Below are 23,288 nucleotides of genomic sequence, written 5' to 3'. Positions count from 1 at the left end.
GCAGATTTTTTAATTATGAGCTACGCGTATGATTTTCAGTAACAAGCACCAAACCAGGACCAGGCAAAGTTTTGCTAAATATGAAAAATGCCACACGCTCAACCCAAGGAGACTCAGAAACATATCATTTAGTACTCACAATTAGTCCAAGAACTCCATTTGGCCCAGGGGCTCCCAGGTCGCCCTAGTTAGAGAGAGAAAAAAGAAAGAGCAAATGAGATGAAGAGGGAGAGAGAGAGAGAGCGAGAGAGAGAGAGAGAGAGAGAGAGAGAGAGAGAGAGTGTGTGAGGGGGGGGGGAGTGAACAAGTGGGTTCCTGGAGTTATTGGTTCTTTTTAAACAAACATACACAGAAGAGTGGTTCAGTGTTCATTGGTGCTCATGAGAGGGGGTAGTGTGTGTACGTGCATATGTGTGTGTGTGTGTGTGTGTGTGTGTGTGTGTCTGTGTGTGTGTGTGTGTCTGTGTGTGTGTGTGTGCCTGTGTGTGTGTGTGCGTGTGTGTGTGTGTGTGTGTGTATGGGGGACTGTCAGATCCACAGCCTTGCGTCTCCCCTACACATAGGAAGCGAGGGCTGTGCAGCAGAGTGCGTTGGGTTGGGCCCAGCAGTGATTGCTCCGGGACACACAGGGAGGTTTGTTGTCCCCGTCCACGGCTCCGCCGATCAACATGCCATGACTACTTTGAAACTGCCATGAAGCCAAGATAAAGTGCACACTTTCCTACCGAGGTTTTTTTGTTTTTTTTGTTTTGTTTTGGGTTTTTTTCAAAAGAAGGGAAACAATGCTAGGATGTCAACAAATGCCTCACCCTCCTCATTATGGGCAGAATAAGTGAAATGTAGAGAAAGAGAGAGAGGGAGGGAGCGAGAGAGAGAGAGAGAGAGAGAGAGATCTTCTATGTCTTCATAATTTCCTTTATGAGTGTTTTAAAGGGCAGCGCGGTGGGGTATTTGTGGCGTCATTCCAACATTCCTAATCAACTAATGAAGAGATTTTTTTTCAGAGGTGACAAGGAATGAAACAAGCTGAAACTAAATAATTTGATCTCTTCCATATGGAAACCGTCTCGCAACTGTCGAGCTATTAGTCTCCAGTGACCAGAGTTGTGTGGAATAATTGCTTGCGAGAAGAAAAAAAAAACATTACAGTATTTAATGTCCTTGGACATCGTTTCCTTTGTGTGTGTGTGTGTGTGTGTGTGTGTGTGTGTGTGCGTGCGTGTGTGTGTGTGTGTGTGTGTGGGATTTCACATGCGTGTTTGCGTGATTGCAGTACCGTTGTTCAATTCGCAAAAAAAGTGAATGGAAAAGAAGGAGAAAGGATATGAGACACCGTGCCAATTAAAACAACTAATAACGAGCAGAAGGACTTGATGAAATAAAATGCAGTAGCAAAGCTTTTCCAGACTCTCAATGACTAATTTCCAATGAAACTGAAAAATGGAGTCAACCTGTTGGATGCCAATATATGAATTTATATATGTGTGTGTGTGTCTGTGTGTGTGTGTGTTTGTATGTGTATGTGTGTGTGTGTGTGTGTGTGTGTGCGTGACATACTGGTTCCCCGTCTGGTCCTGGTGGTCCTCGTTCCCCAAAGTCCCCTGGAAAGCCCTAGGGAGAGAGAGAGAGTGTGTGTAAAGTTCACGTGCACACCATCGGCTACACGCACAACACACACACACACACACACACACACACACACACACACACACACACACACACACACACACACACACACACACACACACACACACACGTACATCAGAACATCTAGTGACTTTGGGGTGCAACATTTCCTTAATTTCTCCGGTCTAAATTGCCCTTGTGTTACGATAATATTCGACAAAATCTGTCTGCCGTAACAGGTTATCATTACATCTTGTACTATTACAGCAATAAAGAAACTTAAGATAAATGTGACTTACGCATGAGTTTATTTTAAGGGTGTGTTCCGCCTCCACATGTACATCTTAATTTCTGTGGAGTTTTGCTTACATTGGATTGGAATATTTATCGCTTTGGCCATCACAAATACCCCTTATTATTAAGCAATCTAGAGAGGTGAAACTGCAATTGTGGCGCAATTATTTCAATTGGTCTCCATAAAATATCAAGGCCAGTGTGTAAAGATAAGGCGCATAATGGCCTCATTATGATCATTAAATCTCTCTGGATCAGTATGAGGTGTGAACAGTGACTGGCTCGATCGGGTTTAAGTGTTAAATGTGTCTAAATGTAGTAAGCGGTTATTCTGTTAAACACTCTTATCGGAGCTATGCAAAAGCATGATGCCAAAATTCAAGTAAGCACAAGTGCTAGTGTAATACAGAAAGAGCATCCGGACGCACTTAGCTTGGTTGGATTTAAAGACTTTGTTTCAGAACACCAGTGGCATAACTACCGACGGTGCAACCGGTGAAGCTGCACATGGGCCCCGTGGCCGCTAGGGGCCCATCCCATTGGCGCGCCAGCGATGGGGCTTCCTCAATCGCCACGCCAGCGATGGGATGCCCGTGAATTGCGCTCCTCTGTGCGTCCTTTTGTCCCGTTCCTCCAAATAACACAGCAGTGTGTTTTAATTTGTTTTTAGACGTAGTCTATTTTATTTTACTCAATTCCTTATTCTTTATGAATGAAACAAAGGAAGCGCCATGCGCAATGGACCGTGCGTAGCGGACCCCACCCCTCGATAGATTTCAGGGCCGTGTGTGCTCAGGGAAGGGTAAGTATTGTGGCTAACTTTGGAAAATGCAGTTGTTTAAGATTGTGTGTATTTATTCCAAGTTTTATTTTCCTTCTGTTAGAGCGGGATGAAATCATTTTACTTTTCACATCTCACATTACACATTCTACGTTTCATTCTTAACTGGCAGTTTAGGATCGCTCACAAGGATTTACACAATCTACAAGCGACGCAAGCCATTCTGTTTGGTTAAATACCCCCTTATGTCAATGATATAACATTGGAAACCTACAGATTTAAAAAAAAAAATAAAATTCAACAAATATGGGAAAATAAAGTAAACTTCAAAAAAGACCTTTATTACTCATAAGTATGTCTCAGTAAGTCTATTTCTCCGGGAGTCATTTGATGATTTTCATAAATGATTTAATGATTTTTTATTTGCGGCATGCGACCTGCTGAGTCTGCACTCTTGGAATGGAAAACTGGGGAATTACACAGGGTCTTATTTCTGAAAGCTAATGAGGGTTTGGTAAACCCATAAACTCAGCAAAACAATAAGGGTTTGTTGTGGGTCCACTATTTTAATTTACTCAAATTATTTATATTTGTATGGGGATAGAGACAGGAGGAACCTGGAAGTGGTCAACGCTATTCCTAGCTGTGTACCCTTTACCACTTCCCTTTTCTAACTTCAATACATAAAGCAAATACTAAAGTTCCCAAATTATGATATTTAGTAAAACTCATGCATAAAATTGTGTATATTTTTCTGAATAATTCTATATCAGTACTTAAGGAGTCGCTAACACACCATCATCGGTTGGAATAAAAACCTGCATATTCTAGTCTCACATGGGAAAGGGCATTTGTTTCTGTCTTTATATTGGTTTTGGCAAAGTTTAATTTTGGAAACACACAACTGATGCCAGACAGAGAACGACACTGCTCCCGCTGACCGGCCAACTCTGCCCCGTACGGAAAACCGACAGTATATTCCAGCTTCATATTTCCGCATTCGCAGGGAAGGCTGCAGTGCAACAATGACAGGCTTTTTTTTTTTATGATTCAGAAGCATTTGTTATTCATTTCAAAGTCTTATTTGGCTGTTTCCTCATAGGGCACTTGGCCTCAGGCACACTCACCAACTTAAAAAAAAAAAAAAAAAAAAAAAGAATACACTTTCATTCACTTTGTTGTGATTTATTTTATCCCCTACTTTGAGCTGATGATTTTTACTCAGCATGCGTTTATGCCTAGGTACTGTTGCTTAAAAGAAGACTTTTTCTTATGTGCTTTAAAAAGTCTCTGGCCGGGGTTCATGTGTTTTTTCTTAGCTTTGTTGACTTCTAACACTCTTCTCGGCCATAGAAGAGGGGGAGGGCATTTTACTAAATCTCAATGTCATCCAGTCACCCTGGCTTGAAATGATTATAACGTTGTACTGTATGTTAGCAGCCAGTAAAGGCATTCATCAGTGATTAGTGATTGTGGTCAATGCCAAGACATGACTTATGCCAAGAATGTAGACTGGGAATAAGAAGGGGGGCACATAGAAAGGAGCTGTTCTGATGCTCCAGAAAACATGAGAAAATGTAGAAATATGTACCTGCCTGTGTAAGCTACTGTGTAAAAGAATGTCCTGACTGAATCATCGCTATAATTATAAAACACGCACACTGTGAAGACATCAGCTTACATGTGTTCAGCTGTTGTGGTCTATAAACGTCTTATTTACTGAAAATCCAACATACACCAGCTGCAGAATGATCTCAGATCTAGGGTTTGCGTAGTCTTTGTCACACTGTCTATTCAGGACATGCAACAGAACCTGTGGCAGCCTCCGAATGTTTTGGCTCAACAGTGGCATTCTCACAGTGTTCAAACAGCAGATACCCCTCCTGTTAGTAATGGAAATATTAAGGAGACAGCGACACTGATGCAATTCAAGACCATTTAAATTTGGTATGTAAATGCTTGTGTCTTTGCAATAACATCTCTCTCTCTCTCTCTCTTGCTCTCTCTCTCGCGCTCTCTCTCTCTTGCTCTCTCTCTTGCTCTCGCGCTCTCTCTCACTCTCTCTCTCTGTATGTATATATATATATATATATATATATACATATATATATATATATATATATATATATATATATATACATACATATATATATATATATATATATATATATATATACATATATATATAAGCGTCTGCGAAATGTAATATATATATATATACATACATATATATATATGTATACCAACTGCGATTAGCCACAACATTAAAACCACCTGCCTAATATTGTGTAGCTCCCCCTCGTGCCGCCAAAAGAGCTCTGACCCGCCTAGGCATGGACTCCACAAGACCTCTGAAGGTGTCCTGTGGTATCTGGCACCAAGACGTCAGCAGCAGATCCTTTAAGTCCTGGAAGTTGCGAGGCGGGGGCCCGTGGATCGGGCATGTTGTTCTAGCACATCCAGGAATTTGGAGGCCAATTCAACACCTTGAACTCTTTATCATGTTCCTCAAACCATTCCAGAACATTTTTTGCAGTGTGGCAGAGCTCATTATCCTGCTGAACGAGGCCACTGCCATCAGGGAATAGAGTTGCCATGAAGGGGTGTACTTGGTCTGGAACCATGTTTATGTAGGTGGTACGTATCAAAGTAACATCTACATGAATGCCAGGACTCAAGGTTTCCCAGCAGAAACATTGCCCAGAGCATCACACTGCCTCCGCCGGCTTCTTCCCATAGTGCAGTCTGGTGCCATCGCTTCCCCTGGTAAATGATGCATACGCACCCAGCCATCCACATGATGTAAAATCATCAGACCAGGCCACCTTCTTCCATTGCTCCAAGGTCCAGCTCTGCACTCACGTGCCTATTGTAGGTGCTTCAGGAGGTGGACAGGGGTCAGCATGGACACTCTGACCGGTCTGTAGCTGCACATACGTAGCAAGCTGTGATGCACTGTGTGTTCTGACACCTTTCTATCATAGCAGCATGAACTTTTTCAGCAATTTTTGCAACAGTAGCTCTTCTGTGGGATCGAACCAGACGGACGAGCCCTCACTCCCCCGTGCATCAATGAGTCTTGGGCGCCCATGACCCTGTCACTGGTTCACCGGTTGGCCTTCCTGTGACCACTTTTAGTAGGTACTAACCATTGCATACCGGAACACCCCATAAGACCTGCCGTTTTGGAGATGCTCTGACCCAGTTGTCTAGCCATCACTATTTGGCCCCTGCCAAAATCACTCAGATCCTTAAACTTGACCATTTTTCCTGCTTCCAACACATCAACATCAAGAACTGAATGTTCACTTGCTGCCTAATATATCCCGCCCCTTGACAGGTGCCATTGGAACGGGTGATCAATGTTACAGTATTCACTTCACCTGTCAGTGGTTTTAATGTTGTGGCTGATCAGTGTATATATATATATATATATACACATATATATATATATATATATATATATATATATACACATATATATATATAGAGCCATTACTAACAGACAATGAATTTATGTACAAATAATTCAACATCCTGTCGCAATTAGGAAGTATTGAGTATGTTGAGACAAAACTTTACCGGCCTACCCATCTCGCCCCTCTTCCCTGGTTCACCAGGAGCGCCCTGAAAAACAGAAAAAGGGGGAGAAAAGAGAAGACAAAAAATGATTACAAAACCAGGGGAAAGAAGGAGAAGGAGCACATGGTGCTGTCATGTAAAAAAACCCAAAACCCTACTAAAACAAAAACACTCAAACATCACTGAGTGGGTTCCAAAAATCACAAATATAAAGTCGTAGCTTTAAACCTCGGTCGGATCAAGCTGCAGAAGATGCGAGAGACAGCTGACCGCAGCCTCTTAAACATTCTCTCTAACTCATTATGTAGTATCAATCTCTTTTTCCTCATATATGCGTTCAATAAACAACCACTTCTCCCAGAGGAGGATGGGGCAGATACCGCCTGTTGTGTGACCCTCATAGCCTCCTTGCTGACTGGCTTTGGATAGGGTCCCGGCAACAGCCCGTCTGGAGCTGACGCAACCCCCTGGAGTATGTCATAAGTAGGCTAATCGCTGCAAGTTTCGGCGCATGGAGTTCAGCCAGTTCAAAGGCACTAAGTAGGTGCTTTCATTGGATGAGTCACCCACGCACAGCCCACACAGCCTTAAACAGCAGCATCACAGACAGCTGGAGTGTGTTCCCACGTTCAAACAAGACAACTGAGTGAAACAACAGAGGCAGCACCGATGGTGTCCGATGGAGCCAACGGGTGAGTTGTAGCCTAGAGTGCTTGAGGCCGGTGTGAGAATACAGGGGGAAAGTACTCACTCTTTCACCGTCAGGCCCGGGAAGGCCAAAAAGCCCTGGGATTCCAATGAAACCCTGGAGACAGCGGGAGGAGAGGGAGGATTATAGGACGTGAAGTATTCGAGCAACCGGGCACAGTGGCGGCTTGACGGCATTAGGTGTCCGGCGTGGACAAGGGGTGGTCCTCCGTGAAGAACCAAGCCATGAGGCAAGTGTATATGCCCATGGACTGCATGGTGCTGGCTTCCACGATGTAGTCCAAGGGCACATACCCTCACGCCAGGGATCTCTGAAGATAACCAGGGGCATCACACTGGGCTGCTGGGCGATTGGAAAACAAGAAGAAACAAGAACAAGCACGGCAAAAACGGAGCAGGCCAAAGGTGGCGGTACACTTGACAAGGACATTTTTGCTTAACAAGCGACGGTGACAGCACGCGCACTGTTTTCATAACACACACTAAAGCCGAGACACAAAAGAGAGACACACAGAGGGAGCGAGAGACAGAAAGACTCCTTAAGACAGCGGGGCTTCATACGCAGCTTAAACAGGAAATTCCAGCCAGTGGGGGCAGGGAGGCTCGGAGCAGTCAAGAGAGCTGATAAAGACCCGTTAGCACAACCCAATGTAAAAATGTATCTGTGAGTATTATGGTGTGTGCCGCAAATGTCTTTATCTGATATTGTGTCGCAATGCATCTGAAGACCACAATTTTCAAGTGTTTAGTTTGGCATTCTAAAGAAGACGCACATGTTGAAAGCATCTGTTTATGTGTGTTTGTCTGTGTATGTGTATGACAAATTCAAGTTGGACAGAAGGAATTATCTATGTAAATGCATTGTAATTTGAGAGATATGTGTGTGTGTGTGTGTGTGTGTGTGTGTGTGTGTGTGTGTGTGTGTGTGTGTGTGTGTGTGTGTGAGTTTGTTTGTCTGTTTCTAAGTGGTCTGCATTACATCATGAGCATGGATGTCTTTTGAACGCAACACAAAAAAACAGGTGGACGGCATGTATTAACCAACAATTTCGGGATCTTTGGCTGAGCAATTTCAGAATTGTTTACGAAGATTCCTAATATTCAATGTGAGTCAACCTACCCGAGTGCCTTTGGGCCCCATCGGTCCTACAGGTCCTGGTAAACCCTGGGAAACAAATTGAGGAACTGTCATTCAGGGGTCCGAGTACCTTGTTGGTCTAGCTCATGAACAACATAAAACGGGGTTTGGTCTCTAGGTCTGCATTGGTTGCTTTGGTATATACTATATATAGAGAGATATATATAAATAAATATATAAATATAAATAAATAAATATATATATATATATATATATACTGTATATGTACAGTGTATAAATATACACACACTCATATATATATACAGGTACTCCTCACTTAACAACCGAGTTCCATTCCTAGGACCAGGTCGCTAAGCGAATTGGTCGATAAGCGAGGACCCGTGCTATTTCATGGTAAGGGGGGCGTGGCCATTGCGAACGCTAGTGTAGTGAATACTGACAAACTGCGGGAACGAGACTGAGACTGAGAACAGTGATGCGCGATGAGATGCCGCGTACAGTACAGACTGGTCAGAGAGCTGTTCACAAATCCGACCGGTCGTTAAACAGGTAGGTTGTTAAGTGAGGAATACCTGAGGATATATATATATATATATATATATATATATATATATATATGTGTGTGTGTGTGTGTGTGTGTGTGTGTGTGTGTTTCCCACTGAGCTATTTAGGCCCAATCCCACTTAGCCTCCTCTACTATGGCCCTGTCTCTGCCTTCAGTACCAGTCACAGCAGAGGATTTACTGCACCTGCCTGCCAGGATAACCTTTGGCACCTGGGCTTCCATCTGGACCTTGCTGTCCCTGTGCAGAAGAAAGAGGGAGACGGAGAAGGGATGCAGAGGGGCGGGGGTCACCATTACTGTGACACAGACAAGGCATTGTGTGTAGAGCCACAGGTAGTTTTAGGCGGAGGACGAACAGAGTTACACTATAATAAGCAAAATACTGTGGTGAAGAGGCAGGTAAAGTTAGATGGTACACTGCTGCTCTCATACCAACGATTTCCCTTCAGTGTCTGTGCGTGCGTGCATGTGTGCGTGCGTGTGTGTGTCTTGGTCATAAACGTTCAAATAGTTTTTAAAATAGCTCGGTGTATAAAAGTGAACATTTAAAGAAAATAATCAGATGTTGTGGACGGAGGAGTGTGTGTTTGTGTGTGTGTGTGTGTGTGTGCGCACGCGGGGGCGCGTGTGCGCGTGCGTGTGTGGTGTTTTGTTACAGACGTAATGAAACGTTTAAAACCAGAGTTCTGCGAGTGCTAATGTTTACAAATGAACTCCACTTGACACACTCCAACAGTTTGGCCATCCCAGTCATTCCCGGTCCCCGGTGAATAGATTAAAAAACTGCAGGCTTTTCAAACAAGGGAGTCCGAGGGCGACAGCAGTTTCCCATCGCACGGTTGATCCATGAATCTAATCCTCACTCTACGCATACCAGTTGCCCTTTGCTCTGGACCGCGCTGGATAATTCCCATCGCCAAACAGTTGTGGATGTTACTCAATCACCCGGCGCTGTGAGAGAAGGGGGGGGGGGGGGACCTCGGCAGCAGCCGCGGCGGCGTTTCCGTGGGAAAGAATGGGGTGTTCTTCAGGGCGGACAGTGCAGGGGAACATCTGAGGAGTATCTGCTTCTGTTCCGCAGCGGCGAGGCGAGGGGAAATCCCTGCGTGCGCGTGACGTCACCCTGGGAACAGGGGCCTCGCAGTGAGGAGAACTTTCCGCCCTGCTCCTTCTGACTAAGGCCTTTCCCCGGGACGCAGCGTAGTATGACCCAGCACGACCCAAAATAGCTCGGACACGGGGCTGGATGCTCCAGAGCCCGAAATAGTCCAGTTTGTTCTGGGCCAAGAGGCGAGCGTCGGGTCTCCTCCTACTTGTTCCAGAGAGGAAAGCGCTTCGCTTGAAAACCGTGTTCCTCCGGTTTAATCGATCGACAAGGTGCATTGAGACCGAGACCGGGGGAGAGAGAGAGAGAGCGAGAGAGAGAGAGAATGAGATATTTCAGGGAAAAAGAGTGTCATTTATCTCAACGCATCAAATTGAAGATAGCCCGGGGATTGATGGAACTCGGGTGGGAAGAGGATTGGATCACACCGGTCATGTTATAAAAGTCACGCCATACAGACCCAACAACAGAAAAGAGCAAATCAAGTGAATCGACACCAAAGCGGCGGCGTGGTGAATGTCAGTGTGTCCATAAAGGCCCTTTGGCTGCGTCCTAATCTGCCTCCTCCCTCTCTGCTTCCTCCTTCTCTCTTTCCCTCTCTCTCTCTCCCTCTCTCTCTCTCTCTCTCTCTCTCCTGGAGAGCATCTCTGCATCACACTGCTCTGGCCGGATTTCTCTCTTCACCGCTGCTCCATAATAGGAGCCGGTATACCCATACCGACGACATGCACACACCCTTGCATATATCTACGCAGTTCTACATTTATACACAACCAAGGGAAAAGTATTTCAGGACTACAGAAAAAAAAAAAAAAGTTCTGAAGTTCTGAAGACTTTTTTTTTCTCGGTTGTATCTTATCATACCACATCGAAATAGCATGTGATAGAAAGGACAGTGGTGGTTACTTACAGGCTCTCCAGGGAGTCCAGGGGGACCAGGGTGACCTTTCTGTCCCTGTGAAAACAAACACAACACACACACACACACACACACGACAGATGAGAAATAGCACGACGTGTACGTGAATACAGGTAAAGACACATGGATATGGGAGTAGCAATGCCGGGAAGTCACGGGAATCTCATGGCTGTCATGTTAAGAGAGTTCCCGTTTAAGGGGTTATTTAAGATGATCTGATTCTTGTTTGCGTTCAGTCGCAGGTTCCTCACAAAAAAAAAAAACAACCAGACTAGACCGGACAAAACAACCTCGATTGTTCTCGCCTGAACATCCTGCTGACCCCAGCCTGTGCCTGCCTGTGTGGCTTCCAACAAAGCAGAAGAACACTAAATCAAAGGCTCTCCATGTCCCGCGCAAGAGTGCACATGAGAGGGTGGGAAGCGAAAGAAGGAAAAAAATAAAATAAACAGGGCTAAAAAAGGAAGGAGTCTTGTTGTCCTGTTTTCCTAAACCGCAGAACCAGCGTCGCGAGCCAAGACTCCTCCAGTTCCTGTAAACGGTGTTTCAGGCCTGTCATCTGACTACGGCAGGGGAGGAGGACACAGCATCACTATGTTGCGATAACTATACACACTGGTGGACATATTATTCAGCAATCCAAGCCGTCGCCCCATCGGCAGCATTATGCCTTCACGATACATTGTTATATGTTTTAATATGCATATTCACGGATGCATTTGCTGCACTTCACGTTTTAGCACTGCAGATCTTGATCCTGAATCTCGGCGGCTGCGTCCTGCAACTTTTACAGCCTTCCTCATACGTTGTAAGGAAACTCTACCCGAAGAGACCACTAGGGGGAGACTGTCGGAGCCTCCGAGGGATCATAATGTATAATATGTTCAGGTTCAAGTTCAAGAGATAATTTGTCACATACATATACATACGGTCATACATATATGCAGTGAAAGGTCACGACACCCGGTGATTACGCACAATAAGCTCGATAAGCTCTAAAAATACAAAAAAATACCAAAATGTGCGTAATCGACACAAGGTGCTCGCGCAGGCAGCCGCAAGAGGCGGCGCCACAAATATGTACGTATATATGTGGGAGTATGGTTGTGATGAAAATGCAATCCTTTTTGGGTTTCCATCATCTCAATGACCTTAAACCTCTATTGTGGCGGGGTTATGACCTCTTGTCATTATGTGGCCTTCTACCGTGCGGACACATACGTGCACGCATGCACACACACACATACACGCGCACACACCCACACACACACGCAATGCAGACGCACATCGGAACCGTATACATTGTTTGTGCAGGACCCTATGCTCCTTGACGCTGATTTAGGATGTCTGTAATTCAGACAGTGCACAAAAGACACAGACGTGCACACACACACACACACACACACACACACACACACACACACACACACACACACACAGACTCACACACAAGGGCAGGTCATAACGCATCCTGAGTATTAACCGTGGCCCCAGAGCCCCGGCCAGACCATCTCAGATCCTTATCTTCCTCATTATGAGCTTGCTAATGAGAGCGGCCTTTCCCAGTGGCACGCCTGTGTTTACAATGCCACTCGCTTAACAAGCATGTGTGTTCCATCAGATAAAGCCACCAGAATGCCCCGCCGTTCACAACGGCTCTCCCGGTAGCACCCTGTAAGCACTTTTTTCGCCCTGTTGTAACCCCCCCCCCAAGCCGAGGGCCGCTCTGAGGCACACTAAGCCCTTTCGTCAAAAAAATGAAATGAAAGACACATTGTGTCCGCCAACAACACACGCTCCCTCCGGGGAAGCGGCGATGGGAGCCAGCTTCGGTGAACCGTTACCGCAGGCAGGATGTTTTTCTACATGTAACCATTATTATGTTACCATGTTAAACGGCCAAACACAAGGAACACCAAGTGCCACTTTTATGATGCCCAATCTGTAAAGGGAACAATTTTACGAGATCAAACAATAATGAAAGCGCACAACAGTCTAGACGAAGCGGCGAACCTATAAAACTAATTAGGAGATATCCTCTGAGGCATAATGTCAGAGAAAAGATCCGATTATTTTCAGCCGCTTCGCACTCGTTAGCAGCACAGGTCGTCTGCTCTAGAGATGCGTCACGCGAGTTGCGACTGCCATGGACACTCACGGCAACAATTTGCGAAAAAATTCTGAATGTTACGCCGTCTTTTCACAACAAAAGTCTGTACCTCTCCCTGCTTTCATTTTCCCACCTCTCATCCCCGAATTTTTCGACCGGGCGTGGGGCGCCGCGTTGAGGGATGAGGCTGAGGATGTTTTTCGTACGATGTCGGGCCAGCGCCGAGCACCGTACAGTCCGGCAGGCCGGTGCAATCAATTTCTTTCAGGGCCTCGGGACTCAACAGTTCCGCCAACGCGAAACGCCGTCCCGGCGGCGTTTGGACGCGGGGCGGCATTGTGATGGAGCTGTGCGGGACGTATGAAATCATCGGGCGTAGCAGAAGATTGGGCTGCTTGCTGTATAGTTATCTTCCTTTTACTATGTGGAACACTCGCCTGAAACGGATCCACGGACATCGAGCACCGCCAGACAGATGACTGTGAGGCGTAAGGTGTAAGGATCGACTGAGACGGGGGGTGAGGGGGTGGGGGCTGCATCAGAGGCCGAGACAGAGGAAGGAAACAAAATGAGGTAAGACGAAGCATGTAATGTGGCCCAGAGTTCCGAATTTCAGCCCGGTCTGGATCCCCCCCCCCCCCCCCTTTTTTTTTAACTTTTTTTATTTTTTTTAATTTTTTTTTATTTTTTTTCAAAACGGCCAGACCGAAAAGCCATTGGAACCCGGCTGGGCAGAGAACATCTCGTACAGGATGGAACAGGCTTGGCTTGTCGGACACGGTAAAATCACACTCTCTAATCACGCTCTCAAAACCGCTGCTGTTCTCCCCGTTATAGTTTTCCATGGAAAAACGGCAGCCAAATTCCAGAATTCCCAGCTGGAGTGTCAGACCGGGTCTGATTTAGAGGACACATGGCTACGAACATGCGTGTGTGCGCGTGTGTGTGTGTGTGTGTGTGCGTGCGTGCATGCGTGTGTGCGTGCGTGCGTGTGTGTGCATGTGAATGTGTGTGTGTGTGTGTGTGTGTGTGTGTGTGTGTGTGTGTGTGTGTGTTTCCGTGTGCGTGTGCGTGTGCGTGTGCGTGTGCATGCGATTGTTTATGTTTGTATTTGTGCCTATGTGTGTATGTTACCGACCAATAAAAAGAGCGAAAGAGAGAGATGATGATGAGACAGAATAAAAACAAGGGGGGAAGAGAAAGGAAAAGCTCCCGGTGTCCCATTTTCCGAAACCTCGGCTCCTCAGCTCCGCAATGGCAAGCCAAGAAAGTAAGATGAAGAGAGAGAGAGAGAGAGAGAGAGAGAGAGAGAGAAAGAGCGTTTGGGTGCTGAGGTTTGTTTGGCCCCTGTGAAACAACTGAATTAAAAAGTCAGCAGTTTTTTTTTTGCAAGACATGGGTCAAAATACTGGGTGGGTGTCTCAGTACAGGCTGGCTCATTTGCTTTCTCTCTCTCTCTCTCTCTCTCTCTCTCTCTCTCTCCCTCTGTCTCTCTCTCCCTCTCTTCCTCCCTCTCTCATTGTCATTTGAGCAACATCAAGCATATCAAGACTAAAGCATTCCGGCCAAACAGTCTGCTCTGCGGAAGTTTGGCCTCAGGATCTATCACGCTGTCAGCGGTGCGAGGTGTTAAGTCAAACGAAATCAAGTCAAACGAACGTCAGAGTCGTGGAGACTCGGGGAAAAAGGGAGAAATCAAACTGGAAATGAAGGCTTTACACACGCTGCAACGACGCAATATCAAAACAAATTCTCATGTGTGCGATACAAGCTGCAAAAGGGTTAATTGGCGCCTACGCATGAGTCTATGGAAAAACAAGCTGACTTTTTGCGGTTTAAAGTTTTACAAGTTTCCTTTAGAGTCATCACGTCTGTGGTCTGTTGACCAATACCTGCGGCATGCTCTGATGACGTCACCGCTTGTCTGTTGGGGAGGTCGCCATGGCGACCACCCATCTAGAGCAGAAGTGGTAGGGTGTCACTCTGATAGACTTCTTGGGACCAGTTCATGTGTTGTTGAAAGAATGCGGTAGATGATGTGATGCAACATAATAAACATTGACGGTCCACTGTAGGGAAAATATATATTTGAAGTCTGCACATGAATTTTGCTGAGCTTGCAAAGGGATTTTTACTTTATCGTTGGTTAGATCTGTGGATCATCCACCTGGATCACTAACAGACATGTCACGTTAGAACTCCCTCAGCACTGCCAGGACTCATTTAGACCGTGAATACTTTTTCCACCAGCTTTACAATTTCCACTGTATGTGTGTGTGTGTGTGTGTGTGTGTGTGTGTGTGTGTGTGTGTGTGTGTGTGTGTGTGTGTGTGTGGGATGGGGAAGACAAGTGAGGGAGAGATAGAGAGAGAGAGAGAGAGAAAGAGAGAGAGAGATGCTTAACAGAAGCCACATGTTTGGCTCAGAGGCGGCTCTCCAGCTTGGGACACAGAGCACTATGGAGGAACATGCAGAAGCACTTTACACCACATCCTACCTACACATGTTACATTCACACACCGAGCCAATTTCGTCAACATGGTCTTCCCGGTGTTGTGATCTCCACTGTGCATGACTGTTTTCCCTGATGTGATGATGAGAACGGGTGAATTGCAGCATAATGTTTAGGTGATCTGACTCAAGGAGAGAGTGGGCTGTGGTGTCGTCCGTGTATAAGAGCCTTTCAGGTAGAGCAAAGCTTAAATGATCATGCAAGGTTTCCCTCTCTTCATTCAAGGCAAAACCGATCACTCCCCCCAAAATAATTCTTCTAAAGCTTTTAAGACAGGTCTAAGAGATGTTCATAACTGTGTAATGTTGTACTTCCTCACTCACCCTTCTTCCCCTAAACCCCTTCCTGTTCTCTATCACCTGATCCCCGTCTTTCTCCTCCACAACTTCTCCAACCATCCTAAACGTACCCCAAATATGGGAGCCCTTCTACTTGTTCCCCGCCGACATAGATGAGAGGAGATGATGAGCAACATACAAAAACCAGGGGATAAAGGAAGCGGGGACAAAAAGAGAGAGAGAGAGAGAGAGAGAGAGAGAGAGAGAGAGAGAGAGAGAGAGAGATAAATAAAGAAGAGAGTGAAGAGTGTAAGAACGATTGCTTCATTACATAGAGAAGCCCACACCCAAAAACTCACATAGATTCAGAAAAATGCATAAGGCGTTAGAAATACTGCACACATTGTTCCCAATCAATTAAAAAAAAAATCTTGGGAGTGGTTGGGATGGTCAAACACATCTTGCCTTGTTTATTCTTACCTTTCGACCTGTTGGGCCAAGTAATCCAACCGGGCCAATGACCCCCGAGTCCCCCTGAAATTGAATTCAGCAAAGTCACTTGCGGTTGGACAAACGCAGAACTAACACAACCACCACGATGCAAAATTCTTGGACTGTGTCAAAACGTAAAATGCGCTGGTTCTTGCCAAAGTGTAAGAGCGGCGGGTAAACTTTGTACCTTTTTTCCTTTAGGTGCCGGTCCAGGCGACATGGCCGGGTCTCCTTTCCTCCCCTGACGGAAGCACAAAGGAAATGGGATTTTGAAAAAAGGCCTAAATAGACTTATACACATTGCAGAGCGACTTTTTGTCCAACTTCCCTGGTGTAAGCTGTGGTTGCGTTTGGGGGACTCCAAATCAAACTTGATATACACTGGGTTCTCGGCAATGGCATTTTGAGATACACTGAAGACACTGCCGGAGAGGAGTCGTGTTGAGAGCTCGGACAGGTCGTTTTTGTCCGGTAAACTGTTACAAAGTCGGTAGGAGGAACATTTTATTATCCCAGGAGGGAAACATCTGACCCTCGCCGATTATCTGAGTAATGTTTAATGAAGGATCATGAGAATGAAGTCACTGAATCAAGTAATGAAATTCGGTTTATTTGTTTGTTTTTTTCCGACATGTTGCAACGTTCATAAATGGTGAAAACGTCCATAAATATTATATCATCATGACACCATCCAGATGGTCCAGGTGTGATGGTCCAGGTGGTCCCAGAGCTGCAGCAAATGTCTATAACATCTGATAAGATTGAACAATTGCTTTTTGGTAAATAGATATGATACTGTATAGGTATATAGATATAATAATATAGGTATTTGATATAATCAGTCATACAGATATTTCTGATTGTATCAAGATATTCCTGTTGCCAACAACATGATGAATTGTAATGTTTTTATGTTTTAATGGGGCCTTGGTCAAAAAACAAAAATGGCAAGACTTTAAGAACATTATAGTTAAACAGAAACTCATGGTTAACTATATCAAATGACTAAAGAAATCTAAAATATATCATCATTTAACATGATAGATATAGAAATAAAATTAAAATATAAGCTGAGTGACTTTTGCGGTGGTTATATAAGATGTTGTGTATAAGTGTTATATAAGTGTATATAAGTCATGTTTCCATCATTTCGGAAAAGAAAACAAGGTAGTCCAGAAATGACACTCCCTTTGTGGAAAATAACCTGCTTTATATTGCTTTAAATATTTTCCCACCTTATTGATAAAAAATGAATTCACAGAAAATAGCACAAAAATAATTTTGTTAATTTGAATGAAATAGTGCGGGTGACTTTCTTTGCCTTAAAGTAGCCGATTAATGAAGGGGATTTGGATTTATGCAAACTGGGGGAAATTCAATTCCAATGGCCAACATCTTGAGAATGAAGAAGGTTAAAAAAAAACCCAAAAAAAACCTATAGCGTGTCTCTCGTCCTATAATGGGATAAAGCTTCAGATGTTTCTCATTGGCAGAGTGTGGCATGTGGTGAAGGTGGTCCTCCAGCCCTGCCCTCCAAGGCTCAATGTCAGGGGGGGGAAACAAATAATTAGGCTTTGGCACTTCAAAGCTGTGGGTCAGAAATTTAACTCAGCATGCCGACTCCGTCTCCCAATAAAAACCGAGCGCTTTGCAATTTTTCTTTAGTCATCCAAAAAAATGAGCAAACAGGAATGGAGGAGCACGCCCCCGACTTCAAACACTTCTCTCTGCACACCTGCCCCTCAAAGGGAGCTGGCTCCGCTCCCTGCTTCGCCGCTCCAATTTAATGTCATTACAAGCCGCACATGTGACTGCTTATGTTTTTATTCGGATAAATAATCTGCGTGGGAAATCCATTTCTTCATGTTAAACATGATCATCACATCATATTATGATGGGGCCCTGGCTGGGCCACATTATTACTTCACTTCCAATGGAGATGCATTATGTTGTTAATAATTGAAAGCTTATATTTTTAAGAAGATATATTGACAAAATCAGGTAAGTCCCAGTTGAAGAGTGACTGCGAACTGATAGGTATCTATTGATGCCTTGAAGGCAATGCTATGCTTCTTTGCATTTTATTATGTATTATATGTTATATAATGCACTATAAATTTCACTTGTGCATGAAATGTACTATACAAATTTACTTGTATTGCCTTGCCTCGGGGTCTTTTGGACGCACTATTTGCTTGTGGATCCTGCTCCATCAAGTCTATAAGAGGCAGAAAAAAAAAAGGATCCTTCCACTATCACAAATCTCTGCAGCATTTGGAAGCCCAAATGGAGATGGAACGCCTCAAAATCACAGCGGCAGTGCTGTCTTATTGGATGAGCGTCGGGGAGAGACATCCGAATTCTGTCTCGCTGAATTCAACGGAGTGGGACTCGCGAACCAGAGGTCTAAGAGGGTACGGCCAAGGAGAGGTTAAAAAGAGCTCAAAAACATATGCGAAATCCGAACGATAAACGGAACACAAAAGACGAGTGCGACGCCTTTCTTCAGTGATCTGGAAAGAATGCAGCACGGGTGAGATGGAAAACACAGGAATGAGCAGCAATGGCAGCAGAAGTAAAGATAAGCACGGCAGACGTCCTTAATGCAGCTTAAATAGAGCCCAGGCGGTTCAATTAGAGCCGTCCGTGAGAAGACAGAGCTGTATTGTATGAAAAGGTCGGATTTGGTGTTTGCGAAGCCACACGGCCCCTGCCCCCCGTACCAGACTGGCACATCAGAGGAACGGAGGGTCTGTCTGGAGCAGGGTCATTCCCTGTTCACACAGTAAAACACGACAGTTTTATTTGGGATCCTCACTTTGCGCCCCCTGATGTCTTTCCCTGGAGCTCTGACAAATCGCCCGGGAGACTCTCCTGGGGATGTGCAGCCACTCTCTCTCTCTCTCTCTCTCTCTCTCTCTCTCTCTCTCTCTCTCTCTCTCTCTCTCTCTCTCTCTGTTTCCACCTCCCCATGGTGGAGGTGGAAACAGTGCACTGAACCTCCAGTATTACATTCGATGACGATGATGAAGACCCACTATTTGGCTGAGGCGTGCGCGACAAAGTGATTCTCTCCAGGATTTCCAGGTGAGAACGGTCTGTTATGAATTTAGATAAAGCTGATTCTACAACTATAAAACTCTATTACCCACCCGTCAGACTGTGCGTGTGTGTGGAGCATACCTTGAGCCCGGGAGGACCGGATCGGCCGGGGTTCCCATGGGGGCCAGGCGGACCCTGTGGAAAGGCGAGACAGGAGGGAAAACATAACCAAAGGGTGACAAAAATCGTAATCAATCTCGATATTGGCGTTGGCCGAGTGGGCTGCTGCTGGTGAGATCTGGGGGTTTGGGGGTGGGGGCTTTCTGGAAACCTCAGCCTTCATGCTGAGGCTCCAAACGCATTTTGCCAAACATCAGCAATGGTGTAGGTTAGGAGTGTGGGAAGGTATGCGAGCTGGTGTTGTAGGGGGTAAACCCTGATGGAAAATGAGGCTCTGTGCAGGAGGAGAAGAGCTCAACCATATGGATGTGGTTTCCCTGCATGCACATACACACACACACACACACACACACACACACACACACACACACACACACACACACACACACACACACACACACACACACACACACACACACACACACACACACACACCCCCCACACACACACAACCACAGAGGCACACACTCACTCACACACACGCGCACACACACAAGCTATTTGCTGAACATCGTAATGAGTATGCAGATCATCTCATAGCATAACATTCTGAATTCCTCAACCGGTGTGTGTTTCATCCACACAGCCAAAGGCAGAGGAAATTAACACAGGTGTGTGTGTGTTAGCGTGTGTGCATGTGTGTGTGTGTGTGTGTGTGTGTGTGTGTGTGTGTGTGTGTGTGTGTGTGTGTGTGTGTGTGTGTGTGTGTGTGTGTGTGTGTGTGTGTGTGTGTGTGAAAGCAAACACGCCTAAGCTACAGTAGCAGCATATTGGTAATGTGAGACCATGGAATTGGTCAGCAGAAACCCTTGAGGGGAAACAGGGGACATTATAAGGCTAAATTAACCTACACCACCAATTCCACTGGAGTATCTATCTATCTATCTATCTATCTATCTATCTATCTATCTATCTATCTATCCATCTTACAGTTTGTTATCTTCATAGTAGGCTCAACCTCAAACCCGCCTGCTACATGGAGTGACACCGCCCTCGCTGTTCACCTTCCCCCTCACCGGGTCACGGGGTCGGGAAACTCCGAGAGTGTCAGTTAAAAAGGTTCAGAGTGGTTCTGGAAGTCGTGGGCTTTTTACTGAGACATTTGTTCCACGGCATCAAAAAAAAACACAGACTACATCATTCCATACGCTCACCCCAACACTCTCAAATCCAGGCTCTGGAAGGTTGGAGTCCGGCCATGTGTGTAGGTCTGTTGTAATCGTCACTCGAACCTGTTTTCGCTTTGATTTTAGTCTTTAATCTGTATTTAGACTTTTATTTTCATGCTTTTATGCTTCTTTGCATTTATATTATGTATTATATGTTATATAATGCACTATAAATTTTACTTGTGCATGAAATGTACTATACAAATTTACTTGTATTGCCTTGCCTCGGGGTAAACAACAAATTAAAAACGCAATCCACAATCTAAAAACAGCATTTCTTGTCCAAATCAGAAATATCAGTGTGCATGCATTATTTCCTGCCAGTCCATTAACTGTTTCGATCACAGCCACGACTGATTCATATGGTGGTACTCCGCCATACTCCGCTTTTGCTGTTCCTAACGTTTCATAACATAACGTTTCATGCAAGAGCATATGTTGAGTTTCTTCACTGGCTTTCTAATAGTAATTACCCAGGCACCTGAAAAAATGTTACATTTAAAAAAAAGTTCACATCTATATTGCATTGTTATTGTATTTATGATTATACATTATTATAGTATATATAGATATTTCCATTCTCTCTGGTTTCCACTTATTTCGATTTTTAATATCCCGCCGCTCCCTCTGAGCCTTTCATTCGGAGACTGACATCAATCCGCCATTCCCTGGAGATTTAGTGTGTCCAGACGGTGTTTGAGGGAGTTTCTCTGCTGTAAATAAAGTTTAACAAACTAGACCCTTTTTGAATTACATGCTTCCAAATTAAACCCGTGGTTTACCGCGCTTGCGGCAGTACGCTGCGAGGCCACGGTGGTACCGTCATTTGGTACTGTACTCTGGGTGGCAGTGGCCAGTGTGTCATGGTCGACGGTCACATCCCCTTCTCACACAACAGGTGTCTAATTGGGGAATCCCAGGGCGGGGCGCACGCTCGCAGACGTCGTAAGGAGGAAAATTAAAGCGAAAGCCACCAACCTCTCAGCAGCGGTGCAGGGCGTTACCGCGGCTACTGTGGTAATAAGGCATCGTACCAAATATAAATTTAGACCAAATAGTCTAAATGTACAGAATCCCTGTATACTAAAGCTTCATGCTGTGGCTCTTGGAACACGCCGAGGTTTATAAATGTCTGTTATGGGATCTGCTGGACTCGCACACCAATACCATATGTTCAACATAAACTCTAAAACAAAACTATATATATACTGCAATGTTATTTATATACTGTATATATACACAAACACACACATGGTTAGTCTGGTCCTTGAAATGTGCTTATGGCATCACTCCCATACTTAGATTCCCACAAAGAGTATCTCATTTAATGGCCAATGTTGTAAACATGCCTTAACTGTAAGCGCCGACTCATAAAAGAGTCTGAACCTATTGAAAGGCCTCATAACTGATGTCAAATGAGGGACCAAGGGCCGATGACTGATTACTTAACAGTGCATCAAGTGAGCATGGGAAGTTCCCAGATATTTTCCTTAATCAAAGGCAGCGGAGGAACCCTGAAAGAAAAATAATCAATAGGGAATAACATCTTAGTGAATACGAGCTTTGTCGCTCGAACAAATTGCGACAGCTGCCCAGAAAAACAGACCTATCCGAAACGATTGCGAGGCCTGCCACGTGAAATAAAAAAGCCCAAATACCTGGAGGAAACTCGGTCAAAAGTGAAGTTAATTCACTTAAATTAAACACCCAAAGTAGAAGCTTGCTATGATAAGTACAACATACTTAATATGCAGACCCATGGAAAATAGATAGGTATTTTTCACATATATTACTTTCATATAGTATTATACAATTAATATAATATTGATATAATATGAATTATATATTCATATATAATAGAAATTATGATAATGGCAGGTATCACTCTTTTGGAAACCGTTGTTCTAATGTGACTCTAGTTTCAGAAATTATATCATGGAGGGCTGCAAGACCAGTGCCTTTAGAGTGGAGTCCATGTTTTTTTAATGTCCTGGAACATATTACTCGTGTGTTCCTCACAGGAGTGATCCCTACGCACCACTTGGATTGGGGATTACCGAAACCCTAATAAAGCTGACGTGACTCTGACCTCCGTACAATGGAGTGGAACCAGTGCCTTTTACTTTACATGTACGCCCTCAATCTGGCGTTTCCAAGCGACAATTTCCCCCCCGGTGAACCGTTGACTAATGTTTAAAGTATGAGCTATTAATAGCGGCCATCTGATTTGAATTAGTCGCAAGGCTAGGTGATGTGGAGTGGAGTGGGGCTGGTGGTGGTGATGGTGGGGGGGGGGGGAGGAGCGGTGAGGTGGGAAGCACGAAGAGTGATGGATGACAGCCCTCTCAACCCAGACAAAGGCTCTATTGACCCAACCGGCTTAAGACACACACACATCCAGTCAGAGAGGGGGGCGGGGGGAGGTCTAGCCAGGCCCCTCAGATAGGTAGCGCCCACGTCAAAACTCCCTTCCGCCCCGACGGCAGCATCCATATGCGCAAGGAAGGAGGACTCCAAACGGACCCAGACAACCTCAAAGCAGCCACGGACGCCGGCCCCAGCCGACCTACGCGCAGGCCGCCGTTGCTCCGGCGACGGTGTCTCACACTCACGTGTGTGGGATCAGAGGTCGGAGTTCGCGGGTGGGGCTCGGGGAGTTCAATGGTGCTCTGTGTGTCATCATACAGCCTTCCAGCCTTCCGGGGGGGTCACGGGAGACACGGATCACAGGCTGAAATGCAACTGCCGCTGCTCTCTGAGTCAGGCCAACAGCTGGGATTGGATCCTTATATATCATACGGCGCAAAGCCAATGCTGATAATCAAC

The 23,288-nt window shown here is 45.2% G+C and overlaps 1 protein-coding gene across 1 annotated transcript in view; it reads right to left on the bottom strand.

The window, feature by feature from the left end:
- col27a1a (collagen, type XXVII, alpha 1a) overlaps positions 1-23,288 on the bottom strand; it is a gene marked incomplete at its 5' end in the record, with an annotated part of 61,891 nt that overhangs the window by 24,722 nt on the left and 13,881 nt on the right. Inside the window, 10 exons of the mRNA XM_080018203.1 lie at positions 140-184; positions 1,558-1,611; positions 6,284-6,328; positions 7,035-7,088; positions 8,112-8,156; positions 8,840-8,893; positions 10,671-10,715; positions 16,060-16,113; positions 16,259-16,312; positions 19,255-19,308. Of these exons, the coding sequence (XP_079874329.1) occupies positions 140-184; positions 1,558-1,611; positions 6,284-6,328; positions 7,035-7,088; positions 8,112-8,156; positions 8,840-8,893; positions 10,671-10,715; positions 16,060-16,113; positions 16,259-16,312; positions 19,255-19,308 (504 nt within the window). The remainder of the gene's footprint in view (positions 1-139; positions 185-1,557; positions 1,612-6,283; positions 6,329-7,034; positions 7,089-8,111; positions 8,157-8,839; positions 8,894-10,670; positions 10,716-16,059; positions 16,114-16,258; positions 16,313-19,254; positions 19,309-23,288) is intronic.

The sequence above is a fragment of the Zeus faber genome, assembly GCF_960531495.2.
Source record: "Zeus faber genome assembly, chromosome: 17".
Classification (NCBI taxonomy): Eukaryota; Metazoa; Chordata; class Actinopteri; order Zeiformes; family Zeidae; genus Zeus; species Zeus faber.
This window is presented reverse-complemented; position numbering and strand designations above follow the sequence as displayed.